At 44.5% G+C, this 13,399-nt stretch overlaps 1 protein-coding gene across 10 annotated transcripts in view; it reads right to left on the reverse strand.

Annotated features, from left to right (window-relative positions):
- The window catches only part of RYR3 (ryanodine receptor 3), a 481,902-nt gene that overhangs the window by 18,979 nt on the left and 449,524 nt on the right, over positions 1–13,399 (reverse strand). For 8 of the 10 annotated variants that reach the window (XM_088797123.1, XM_088797126.1, XM_088797122.1 and 5 more), the window contains 9 exons: positions 12,914–13,002; positions 11,484–11,612; positions 9,436–9,540; positions 7,604–7,685; positions 5,617–6,947; positions 3,652–3,710; positions 2,806–2,977; positions 1,766–1,852; positions 362–562 (listed from right to left, as the gene is read on the reverse strand). In XM_088797123.1, coding sequence (XP_088653249.1) covers positions 362–562; positions 1,766–1,852; positions 2,806–2,977; positions 3,652–3,710; positions 5,617–6,947; positions 7,604–7,685; positions 9,436–9,540; positions 11,484–11,612; positions 12,914–13,002 — 2,255 coding nt within the window. Of the gene's footprint in view, positions 1–361; positions 563–1,765; positions 1,853–2,805; positions 2,978–3,651; positions 3,711–5,616; positions 6,948–7,590; positions 7,686–9,435; positions 9,541–11,483; positions 11,613–12,913; positions 13,003–13,399 lie in introns of those variants that run through there. The other 2 variants (XM_088797127.1, XM_088797129.1) reach the window with 2 other exon arrangements.

Here is a 13,399-nt window from a genome sequence, read left to right on the forward strand (position 1 = left end):
AGGTGGAAAGCATTTTTATAAAAATTCCAACATAATTTGGAAGACCAGAAGAACCTCTCATCACCATCGCGATGTGGGCCTCGGCCCAATGACTGATTCTATGAAGTTCAGGATGCGGTGCCTAAAACGGGACTAGTGTGTGAATACAGATCCCTGGGGCCGTGTTAAATTGTAGACTCAGATTTGCAAGGCCTGGGGTAGGGCCCAGGGTTCTACAGGTCTAACCGGCTCCTACGTGATGCCGCTGCTCCACGGACCTTAGTCTGTCAGCAAAGATTCAGCGAACAAAGGGCTGGCTGGGCTCAAAAATGGAGCTTCTTCCCAAGGAGTCAGGTTAGATGCAGAGTGGCCAGCGACTCACCTTCAGGCAGTAATAGCCCACCACACAGACGAAGGAGATGACGGTGTGGATAATGACCAGCGCCCGCAGCGTCGGGGCCATGTACCCAGTGCTCTCCTGCAGGACAAAGAACACCACTGCTTCTTCCTCTTCCTCGTCATTAAAGGACTGCCACAGGTTTGCAACGTCCTCTGTCTCCTCTTCTAAAGGGTCTTCAGTGACCTGGCCCAAGACACACACTCTCTTATTAACGTCAGAAAGAGCTTCTGCCACTGGGCTTTCCCCACACACTTTATATTGCTAGTTAATGCTGTGCAAACAGTGGTGACTCAGCGTCACTTGCTGAGTGAATGAGGCTTTGTGGGTAACTTATTCCTAGGAGCCCCCAGTATCTCTAGTAATTGGAAACAAAAATTTTAAGAGACAAAACCTAGCTCTTGAGAAAAAGCAAAAAAAATTAAAAATTAGGGAAGTTATACTCCATGTGCTATGAGCTCTGTGCCTCAGGAGGTCATTTCTGAAATGCCGTGGCCTGGGAGGAGGTTAGGGCACAAATGTGCACACGCACAGGTTCACGCACGCACCGAACATTTTCCTTTCTGAGATGCCATTAACCTTCATGGCTTCAACTGCCATTCTCACATGGGTGACTCCCAAGTCTACACCTGGGAGGCTTTCATCTGCAGCTCTCCCTCTCTGCTGGGTATCTCCACCTGGATGCTGCCGGCACTCACTTCAACTTCAACATGTGCAAAACCAAGTCTTGTCACACCCTCCTGCAGACTTCTGTGTTTCTTCTACAGGCAAGAGCCATTGGTTCATCGAGGGGAAGTTTGATGTGGGTAAAAGCATGCTTTATACAAATCATATTGCTGGTTTTAAATAGGAAGGGAGGGAGGCCAGAGAGACTAAAGTCTATGTCAAGAATCCAGGACCTATCATTCCTTCATTCCACGTGTGTCTACAGTATACAAGACCCACTTACCAATGCTCAAAATCTTTATCTTGATTAGTCTCTTTTCCCATATCCAGAAACCAACTCCTGTTAATTCTTCCTTAGTAATCATTCTAACATATGGGCCAACTATGATGACCCTCTGTTATTCCTCAAGGAAAGAACTGTATTTATTACACATTTTGGAATACCTTACAGTTCCTCATATAGGGTCTAGAACATAGTAGGTGCCCAACAAATATTTGTAGAATTTATTAAGTCAGGAATAGAACAAGCCTGAACTATTGAAATTGTGCCTCAGTTGGCTTGCCTTGCAAGAGGTCTATTCTTCCCATTGCTAAAGACAGTGTCCTTTTCAGAAGCCAGCTTCTTAGAAATTTCTTTAGATACCAGAATTTTTGCTCTAATTTCTATTATAAATCTTTTTTTAAGTATATAGTATATTTAGCAAATAATGTCTGAAGTATCACCTTGTAAAAGAGCAGGATGAAGTTGATAGCGAAGGCTACAAACAGAGCAAGGAACCTCAGGTTGTAGAAATTCCTGGCCAGGTAGTGCTGAAAAGGAAAGGACAGACAGAAGTGGAAGAGCTTTGCAAGGGCAAGAACTTCCCTCTCTCACATAGATCTCTTCTGCTTAGAAGTTCACACAGGACTAGTTCCCACTCTTTGGTAACCTCTTCTAGGATAATCCTGGCCTTCCTGTGACTCATTTTGGGGAGGAACCAGAAATGGTGGTAGCGGTGGTGGTGTGTGTGTGTGTGTGTGACTCCACGCAGAAAGTAGTCTATTTGGAAATTCTGAGTGATCTAGGCTCACAAAAGATCCCTGCAGATCCCACCCTGCATGCAGCCAGCCTGTGTGGCCCAGAGTCCATGTCCCTTTGTAAGTCACAGCCCCAGAACCTCTGCCTCTCCCCTCTCAGGGAGCACCATTCCCATCCTCACTGCCATTTTCCTGGAAAAGTCAGCACTTGAGGCCAGGAATGGGAGCTCTTGGAGAAAGCTCTCAATCTCTCTGTGTAGGGGGCTCTCAGCAGTGGTGCTCGGGAAGGTGATGTCTGGGCCATCAGCACCGGTATCTCAGTGGGCAGTTTGTCAGAGACACATCATCACAAGCGGTGCTGAGGGCTCATTACATGTGGGTGACAAAGCCTTAGAGGACTAGTGTGAGAACATAACCTCACACAGGCATATTCGTTCTGCATGCCAAATGATCCACTACTTCTGAACTTTGGACTGGGATCGGCTAAGTCCCCACATAACAGACAGGACCAGCTAGAAAGAGGAGTTCCCACTCTCTTGGAGAGAGCACAGGTCAGAGAGCTGGAGCGTGTGGCCTTTTCCAGGTGATGCTCTTTTTCTTTTCCTCCAACACAATAGGAACAGGCAGATAAACCAGGAGAGGAAAAGGAAGAATGAGAATGTGAGGAAGCTTAGCTAACCACATGGTGAAACAAAATCAGTGGCCACTTTGCTGAGGTCTGCCCGGGGCCAGGATGAAGTACTTACCAGTAACTTGGTCTGATAGATTTCCAGCCCTTTAAAGAAATTGGCTGTGAAGGCTTCGGGCTTCTCAACTTTCTGGCCACGCCGTTGCTTCTTCTTTTTGGTCACTTCCGCCCACAGGGCCTTGGCTTGCTCTTCTTCTCTGGCTCTATCCTCCTTCTCTCCATCTTCCACGCTGCAGGAACAAGAAACCCACTCAGCACGGAGGGCAGAGGGAGGCCTGGTCCAGAGAGGGAGACTGAATTAAAGGGAAATCTTGTAATTCCTCCCCCAGGGGCGGGACCCTCAGGTCTTTATCACCCCACAGCGCCTGGATGTCAACTTTGTATTTAAGGAGTGGTGTCCACTTTGATGGCCACGGTCATAGGTGTACATCAGTTAATAAATAAGTTTGTAGTCTTCTTCTAAACTTCAGCTGGACAATGTTTTCCCTTCAGAAAAGTTGTCCTTTATTTTTTAAGACTTCATTCGAATTAGCAATAGCACCGTTCTTCTAAGTTTGTGGTAGAAATTAAATGAGATATTGTATTAGCACAAGGCCCAGCATGTAATAGGTATTGAATATCATCATCAACAACATATGCAGCTGTGAAATGTGGGTGTTTGATAATTTGTTTGACCAGAGAGTGAAATTCTGACCTACTAGTGGGGATATAAAGTTAACAAGTTTAATAGAATGTGTTTATTAGACAGCTGGTGTTAAAGGAAATATATCCAGGGCTTGCACAGTATCTATTTCTTGTATTAATAGAAATCAAGTTTTTAATTTACCATAGCAATAGAATAGTGGGTGCCCTCAAGAACTGCCTACTGTAGGATTCTGAGTACACAAAGCTACCAAGAACTTACTCCGCCTTCTCAGGTTCTACTTTTCCTTCTGATTCATGAGCTGCTTTCATCTCTGCTGCCTAGACAAAAATAACAGTCAGTCAAGTTTTCCTCAAATCAGTGAGTTCATGGTGATGGGCCACATTGTTGGCCATTTTCATCTCCTTGGTCAGAAATCCCAATGGCTTTCTCTCTTCATGCTTCTGCTTTTCTCAGGATCATGGGACGTTAAGTGTCCTGCTACATATCAAGCCACTCTGGAGAGACGCCAAGACACAGATTTCTAACTTGAAAACCTCACTGCCCCGTTATGATTCAACTCAGAGTGAAAACTTGTGCTAGGACACTCAGGGCCCTTGGCAGTGGTCCTGCTGCCCCAAGGGTCAGGGAGAGATGGGACACGGATCGTACCTGGTCCAATCCAGAACCTGCTCCCATCAGACAGGACACCTGCCTCATCTTCAGTCCTCTTACCACCACCCCAGTCCCTCTGGCTGATGACCGCTGCACTTGGAATTCAATTCAGGCTCCTTACCAAGGTCTACAAAGCCTACATGATCATGGCCTTTCACTCCCTTCTCCTCTTGTACCACTTGATTTGGTAATTCCTACACCTCAACACTTGGACCTCATTTCCTTTCTTGGGAACTTCCAAATCCTCCCCTGCACCAGGACCTTCACACTAGCCCCATCCTCTGCCTGGAGAATGACAGCCCTGGCTTTCCACGTGTCTGCCATCCTTCAGGACTTGGTTCAGATGACACCTTTTCAGAGGCCTCCTGGACCACCTTATATACGGTGGGGCCCACATTCACTCTGTAACACATGTCCTTGTTCACTTATTTGTCATAAGTGGTAATTATCTTATGTATTTTTTGTCTTCTTCCATTAGAAGTTAAGTTCTGTTAAAGCAAAGTGTCTCTCCTGTTAACCACTGTATTCCCATATCCTAGGAACACAGCCTGGCTTGTAGCAGGCCTTGAATGAGTCCCTATTATTTGTCAAACTCTGTCCATACCCTACATCAGGGAGCAAAACAGAGTAAATCAATTAATATTGTAAGAATGCCTATGATTCTGATGCTTCCTTTCCTGACTCTCCAAACCACGTGAGAGTTCTCTCCTGTACATTGCCTTAGCACTTGGCATTTTTCCCTCCTAACATTCTTCACACTTATACTGACTTAGCCAATGTCTATCTTTTCCACTAAATTACAGGAACAACACATTTCTCATTCACCACTGTATTCTCAGAGCCCAAATCAGTGACTAGCACATATTAACTAGTCAATACACATTAATGTAATGAATGAACAAAAGTTTTCTTTGGGCTCTGATCTCTTGGCACTTCTCTCCATACTCTCTTTAATGCTAGAATGATGCTATGAGTTGGATGCTGCAAGAGAGGAAAACACCGAGGGCTGACCAACAACCACAACCAAAGGGCTCTAAATTACTGTTATCTCATTCCCTTAATGTAGTTGACTGACTCAAAGTCCAAATTTCATAGTGGGTGCATCACAAGAATGAAAATATCCCAAGCACAATAAAACTCACTGGGACGCTGTGCAAAATCATAGGGTATCATCTGGACCTTTGGGGACACTGTAGAAGTATTGTCTCACAAGGAAAGTCTCCTACGCTATACCTGGTTTTCGATGCTTTCAGCTCACTCAATGAACTTGTCTACCACGAGAACTAACCTTATAACAAAAGTGGGGAAGCAAGGTGAGCATCACAGACCATCATGGTTGAACTCTACAATGTAAACCAAAGACCACGCAGCAGTTACATACAGACAACCATTTAAGTCTCATTCTCTCCAGACATGGCAAAGCTGGAATTAAAAGATCAGGGTAATCATAGGAGAGCTGGTGTCTAATACACTGTTGGCTCTTAGGGAATTGGTGTCAGTACTGATTGCAAGATCTAATGACAAGTTTTTTTCTGGGCATAAAAAAAGATGACGGAAACAAATTCTGCTTACCTGTGCTTTCCTTTTCTTCCGTACAGTACTCTCTAGTGTAGGGGGTTCATCCTTGCCAATAATCTCCGAGAGGTCACCCAAACCCACTTCGGGCCCATGCTTTAAGCCACCTTCTTTCTTTGCGTGGAATCCAAAAAGATCTGACATAATATCTGCATCTCCCTTCTCACCCTTTATGAAGTGCACTAGTTCAGTGGTGACACCTGGCTCAGTCACTTCTGCCCTCTCAGCCTCCATAGCATCATCATGGATACCAAATTGGGTTGGGTCAGGCATGTCCCCCAGGATTTTGGTCACCCTGATGTTCTTTGCTCCTTCTACCAGGCCCCCTCCAAACACCGTGCTCCAGAGGATCTGAAAAATTCCTCCCAAGATGGTGAAGAACAATTGGAATAGCCCCACGAACAACATCCAGAAGAAAGAGAGTAACACCTTCACCAGCTCCTTCACAGTCATCTTTTTCACCTTCCTGTATTGCTTCCTGAGGTTCTTCAGAGTCGCCCTCTTTAGAAAGTTGGCAACATTTCTCTTCACTGAGGCACAGGCCATGGCAAACGCAGAGGCAGACTCAAAAGACTTATTATCTTCCTCTTCACCCTCAATTTCCAACGTGTAAGAAGAATCTTCATCTTCCTCCTCCTCCTCTTCTGGCCTGTCGGTTGAGTCAGACTCAGAGATCTGAGACGCCAACTGCATTTCAAAGATGGTGTCCTCACAGAAGTTCACAAACAGTTCCATTTTTTCTTGCTCCCCACCTTCATTGACAACATCAAAGATGAACTGTCGCTTAGATTCCTTCACTTGGGGCTTTTCCCATTGGGTTCGACTGGATTCACTGATCTCAAAATAAACACGCTCAATTTTCTTGGCCCCACCCATAATCTCAATGCGACCTAGGTATGGTTCGAAGTAATTTAGCACGCTTTCTGCTGGGTCCAACAGACACTTAAGGCGAGAATCATTAGGCATATGCTCGGAGAGATTTGTCAGTAACACTGCCACGTTAAACCCTATGTCCTTGGCCGGCTCATGGAACCGGTCTACAAAATCAATGTAGTTAAACATGTCATTCTCATCAGCTTCTGCACACGAAAGGAGAAAGTCAATCTCTGACTGTGTGTACTGTTTTTGCCCTTCCATGGCCTTCTGGAATTCTTTTTTGGAGATAATCCCTTTACCATCTGGGTCATATTCTTTGAAGGTGTCTGAGCTGGTTAAGTCTTTAAGTTTCAAGAACATGTCAAAGAATTTCAAGATCATTTCTACATTGGTAGATGACTCTACCAGTGTGTCAACCATCTGCTTGCCAATAGTTCCATTTACCACATTCCCTGTGAGGCAGGTTCAAAAAGACATATAAATACATCAATAAACCCAAGCCACTGTGTTACTGGTCAGGTAGCTATTTTTAGAAGACTTATATGCCAAATCAGTCAGCTCTTTCCTGACTGTGATGATTTGGAAATGGGCAGGAGGGAGCAGCAGGCCATAAAGACTACACCACTACGAGCCAAGGGGGAAAGAAACAAAGGGAAGAAGGAGACGGCTACACCAGTGCCTTTTATCTAGCCTGGGGCCTGGGAAGTGGTTTTGTTATCAGATTATTGGGGACGTGTAGGGATAAGTGGTACTCCTTTTATCCCCTTAGACCTAGGAGGGTGCCCAACTAGATGGCTGGCATACACACTGGCAGCCAGATGTACTGAAAAGCAATGGGGAGAGGGAGAGGATAGGGAAGAGCAAAGCTTGGAGGTTTTCCCCAGTTCATTCTGGCTTTCCTATTGACATAAAATGAGTTGGTTTCAGGCTTTGTCCATCAGACCATGTGCCCCTCACTCATTTTTTTGTTGCTGAAAATTTGGCTTTCTAACCAATGTCATATGGCATCACCAATGACCTGCCAGAAGGATAATCTGTGTGGTTAGTACGGTTAGTGCTCGGACCAATTACAGTTGTGTGAATGCCTAGTTATACCAAATAGCCCAACCTTCCAGGAGGGACAGAAGCATCACCACCATGTCCTGAAGGAGATCCAAGAGTTCCTTCAGCAGCTCGATCTGACTGGAATCCTAGAACAGAAACAGGAGATACCCCTGAGCTATCTGATCCCTTCGCGATGTACAGGGCAGTGAGCAAGAAGAGCCTTCTCTGGAAAGGTTAGGTGAAGGCTGCGTCATCTTGGGAATGAGCTCCCTTCTCATTGCGAATGTGGACGTCGTACCATCCGCTGTTTGCAGCATTGGGAGGCTCACTGTAGCAGGGTTCGGCCAACAGCTCTCCTTTACATTTTTCCTTTTTATTAGCACAATGTGGCAGATATAACACTTGTTGTCCAAAACTACTGAACAACCCAATCCACCAAAGAGCCTATAGGTATCACTAATAGCTTATGTTATCTTTTATACCAGAGCAATACAAGTGAGCTTTTGGGGAATACTATTGCAATCCAATTAAGGTATCAAGATTATAATCACCAAGTGGGTTCTCCTTTTTTTTCTAATGGATTAATTTAGGTTCTGGATTAATTTAGGTTCTCCTGATTCTAGCTGGTGGTGATCTGGGTGCCACTGGTCCCTGAAAATGGTATAAAATTGAGGCTATACCTCTGGGTGGTTTTGATACTAGTCTGTTTGGTTTTAATTTCAGCCTTGCAGACAGGGCATTGCCAAGTTAGCACTGTATTTAGACCCTCCGTCACAGAAGGCAGACAATCCTTGGAAGATCCGAGGTGGGCAATCTGAAGGTGGATTACAAAATGCATCTGGACCACACTTCTTTTACAGATTCCCTCACAAAGACATAGTTGTTTGTCTAACCCTTTACATTTCAGAGGGGTTTCACCCACCTTTGGTGTGTGTCATAGCTATACACAAAGTAGAAGTATAGAATATTAAAGCTGGAAGAGACCTCAGAGATCATCTATTCTGAGTCCCAATATTTCACAGATGATGAAACAAAAAACCAGAAAAGGGAAATGACTTCCTGAAAGTCACCCGTGAGGAGGTGGCGGGACCAGGCTCTCATCTCTGGAGCCTCTACACCGCACGACTGCCCAGGCTGGGCTGACACAAGAGTCAGCCAGCTGACGTATCGCCCCCAATTAGCAGCCCTCCCAAGAACTCTCTCCTCCCATAAGGCCAGAGTCAAAAGGGGAAAAATGAAAGGGTTAAATAGCACATTCCAGAAGAGAGGAGGCAGATGTGACAGCCTTGAAAATTTTAGGTACACATTATTTAAATTAATGCTGCAAATGTTATTCTAATCAGCCTGAGACATCCTGAAGCTCTCCCTCACGTGTTGCCATGGAGAGAGGCAATCAACTACTACATACACTACATTTATTTGTTCATAATAAATGCTCTGAGCGATTCTGATTCATCTTGCCAGAGAGATGGGGAGTGAGAAGGAAGGGCAGAGATGGGGAGGGAAGGGGAAGCGAAGGTACGAGAGAAAGGATTCGTAAATTAAAGCGATAGGCAGACACTTGACAGATCAAACAGGGCTGGTAGATTGTTATAAACTGACAAAGCACTGACAAGGCAGCAAAAGGGATTAGCATTATAAAAAGCAAATGTTGAGGCAATTATGAAAAGGGTAGGTTGGTAGGACACGAGGAAGGTAGCTGCATCCATGCAAAAGCCTGTCTGGGGGCATTCATTTCTGTCTCCCATTTAGACCCATGGTTGTAAAAATGAGACCTAATCTGCATGGTTTTTCCAGTCATTTCTTCAGACAGCCATATCCACAATGGGAATACCAAGGAGTGGGGAGTGACTTAGCATTTCACACCAACGGCTCATTGGGAACAGGCCACAGTACCTGCGAGAGTTTCATCTGCATGTTAGCAAACACGTGGAGGAAGCCGACCACTGCGTCCCACAGCCTGCTGTGAGCCAGGCTCTGCTGGTTCCCAATGCAGGGACCCTGTGGAGAGGTGGACGTCCTTATTTCACTTACACATCCCCAACTGCTCTGAAATGTGCCCTAGGAAGGGCATTTGACACCAGCTTACGTGAACAGATAGCTCCTTCCAAAAGCCACATACTTTGTGTTCAATATTTCCCAAGATATTACCCCCTCCCTCATCAGAGGACCCTATGTCTAGCAAAAGCCACTCGGAATTTCACAGGCTGGTGATTTCCAGAGATTTTTCATTCAGCCTCAGACTGTACTCTTCAAATCAAATCTGACACCGAAGAACATCATTTAAAGAATGAAATGCTCTGGTTGAAACAGAGGTGAAGGGCACCCCTACCCACTCTCATCCACACCGTGGCTACGAGGGGTTCTGAGGAACTCAAGCGTTCCATGGAGCCCAATGTGAAAACCCACTATTACCCGGCAAAGCTACATGTAAAATGCTATGACCACATGGCTATCTACTCAAGTAAAGAAACTCTGAATAATATTCCTAGTGTTCAACTGCTTTTAGAATTTTCTTATCATTAACCTGAACGTCAGGTATAATATGATCTCTATGTTTTCTGAAAGCCAGACACAGAGGGATGACAATTACCAGTTTGCATTTTCCATGTAAATAACCGTGCCTGTTTTCGAAGATCATTACTGAACCAGTATTTCTTATCCTAAACACTTCATTACAGTGCATGTGTCTACCCTTTAATCAGGCCCCCAATCACTCTTTGATAAGGAGTTTCAGAAAAGAACACGGATGCTATCTCCAGTCCTAGAAGAGGCTTGGCAGGATTCCCAGGGAAGAGGAGAGCAGGACAGACAGTGGCTAAATCACACAAGCCTGTTTAAAAACCACTGTTCGTGTACATTTGCTGTCTGATTCCTAGAAAACTCCAGATTCCGTTTGGAACAAAACCATTGTTGAAAGAAACTCACATTCACCTAAAATAAGCTCTTTTACTTTTTGGTTAAAGTGCTCCATGGGAAATTCTGAAGATTAGGATGGGTTCTGCAGAGAGCAAATCAGATGCTTGTCAAATCTGTTCAATGACCTTCCCAGGTATTTCACATTCTGTGACACTTCAGATGACCTGTTCCTAGGTTTATCTCCCCATGTTCTTAGACTCCTTGGATCAATCTATCCCTTAAAACCTCCTTTTCAAGTTAATAGTCTTAGTTTTGTGTTTATTCTAATAAGAATATAAGATCTTAGTGTGCCAGCTGGTTCACCATATGGGTCTTTAAAAAATTTATATAACGTAACTGTGACATGGCTACTGATTTTATAGCAAATTATGCCTGAATACATCCTCTATTCCTTTTCATGGTAGCTGGACCACTGTAGGCAATGAACAGAGAATGCTGTGAACGGAAAAAGAATGTTCTAAGATCCTGACATTCGACCTAAAATTCACTTGTAGATTTAACCGCCATTGCACATAGTTTATGAGCTTCTGGAGTTATCTTTTCCATAGAGTTAATTTCTGACATATTAGTAGGATCTCATGAATTGTTTTTCATGTCAGGGCTCAAAGTAACATAATTTATCCCTTTATTCCTTCATTCTATTAGTCATTTCTGTACTCCTCTCTCCACTCTTATTGAACGCCTATGATGTGCTAGACATTGTGCTAGAAATGAAGGATTTTAAATTGAATAAGAAGCTTTCCATCTGCAGAAAATTTTCAGTCTGGGGGGGAAAGCAAAACGTAACTAGAGAAATGAAAATAAAGTGTGATAACGCTATGAACAGGTCACAGTGGGGGACCATAAACCATAGCTTCTCACGGAGTGTAGGTACTATTGGTTCCTATTTACAGATAAGAAATATTGTCAGCAATAGGGCTGGAGGCACAGTCCACAAGTGCATCCAAATATTCTCTAAGGAATTTAGAATATGGGAGTGTCAACAGGTTCTCTTTGTTTTCAAGCACGTACTCTGTTGCACATACCTGGATGTATTCTGTAAGAGAATTGAAAATCTGCTTGGTGACCACCAGAGCTTTGGAGAAATTGTGCTGTCCAGATTCATCAATGATGTCCTTCCCTGAATAATACCAGTAGAAATCACTGATTGATTCCTAAGGACAAACAAGTAGAATTTAGTATTTCTCAGGCTTCGGTCTGTGTAGTTAAACTCAATGTTAGGGAAGAATACAAGAGAGTCCTACGTCTCCATGACCTCTTTGCCATGCCTAGTGAGCCAGTCACGCTCTCCCGGCTAAACTCAGAAGACGTACACTATGTGCAAAGCCCTACAAGGGCACCCTGTTTGGGTCCTGGTGTCTCCTGCAGGACAGAACGCTGCCCTGAGCCCTCCCTTCCCAGGACTCTGTGAGGAAGCAGAGCTAGTGGGTCCCTAGCATCTTTGAAGTACAGATATCCCTCCGCAGGCAAGAACAGATAGGCGAGAGGACAGCGTTCAGCGGGGCCTCGGTGACTACGATATAGGACAATTTATTCACAATGAAAAAGGGACATTAAAGATAATTATGATCGTCAACCAAATAATCATCATAACAGCAACAACGTAATAGTAACACTGTAAGCGCCAGACATTGTTCTGAGCACATTACACATATTAAACCTCTCAATCTTTACTGCCAACCCTATGAGACGGGTCCTACCCATTTTATAGATGAGAAAACTGGAACACAGGGAGGTTAAACAGATTGATTGTCCCAGGTCCCAAGCTGGTAAGTGGTAGAACCAGGATGAAGAATCAGCAAAGAGAAAAGAGGATCCTCTCTCATGTTTGATGTTTTCTTGATAGTCCTCTCTCATTTTCTTGATATTATTTGTATTTTCCTTCAAACAATTAAAGCAAGTGACTTCTCAACACTAAGAATTTGTAGACTTGTTTTATTCCCACCACTTTCTGGGACTCTTTCTCCTAGTGAATAATCTGTTCTCACTCCCAGGTTGGTTTATAGCTGTGGGGCATTGCGGCTAGGTTTTCACTGGGGAAAGTAAACCAGCATTTATATTAGATGATGTGGCATTTAACCACTCTCCCCACTTCAGTCTTCAAACATCTAAAACACTGTTTTGGTACAGTAGATCCTCAAATAAGTTTGTTTTGTTCGATGTTGTTTGCTTATAACATTGATGAGATATCCTAGGACCTTAGCTCTTGCTTATATCAATTAGCATATGGTAAAATTGGTTTCATTACACATCGATTTACTTGCAGTCGCAGAACCTACTGACATTAACTCAGGACTTACTGCATTTGACTTCCCATAAGTGTGTGTGCACAGATTACAATACCTCCCCTACCGGGGCTTGACTGTATCCTGGGCCCTTCCGGCCCCTGTGTAACTGACTGTTTTCAGCTTTGGGAAGTACCTTTGAGACGTGCCACCATTCAGGGCCCACACACCTGAAGACGCAGAAGGTAGTCCACGGTGCTGATGATGACATTCACGGTGGTGGTGTTGCCCATCTGAGTCCGCAGGAAGTTCTGAAAGTCTGACAACACCAGGGCTGGGTCAGAGCCTGTGCCGTCATGCCTAGTGAGCCAGTCACGCTCTCCCGGCTAAACTCAGAAGACGTGCACTATGTGCAAAGCCCTACAAGGGCACCCTGTTTGGGTCCTGGTGTCTCCTGCAGGACAGACCGCTGCCCTGAGCCCTCCCTTCCCTGTGTCAACAGAAACTGGACCGAGGGACTTGACAGAAAGGGTTGGGTGCTTCGTTTCACCATGTGAAGATTCTGGAAGCAGTTTAGCCTTGGTGGTACTAAATAACATTAGCCTTGGGTTGAAGGTCACTTTGCATAGGGCTTCTTCTTGAGAATGAATGAACTGTTGTCCTTGAGTTAGAACTTGGTTGTACTGAATGTGGCAGCCTGAACTGAATCACAGTTT

This window comes from Rhinolophus sinicus, chromosome 3 (assembly GCF_057876585.1).
Source record: "Rhinolophus sinicus isolate RSI-liver-muscle chromosome 3, RSI-T2T, whole genome shotgun sequence".
In the NCBI taxonomy this organism is placed as follows: Eukaryota; Metazoa; Chordata; class Mammalia; order Chiroptera; family Rhinolophidae; genus Rhinolophus; species Rhinolophus sinicus.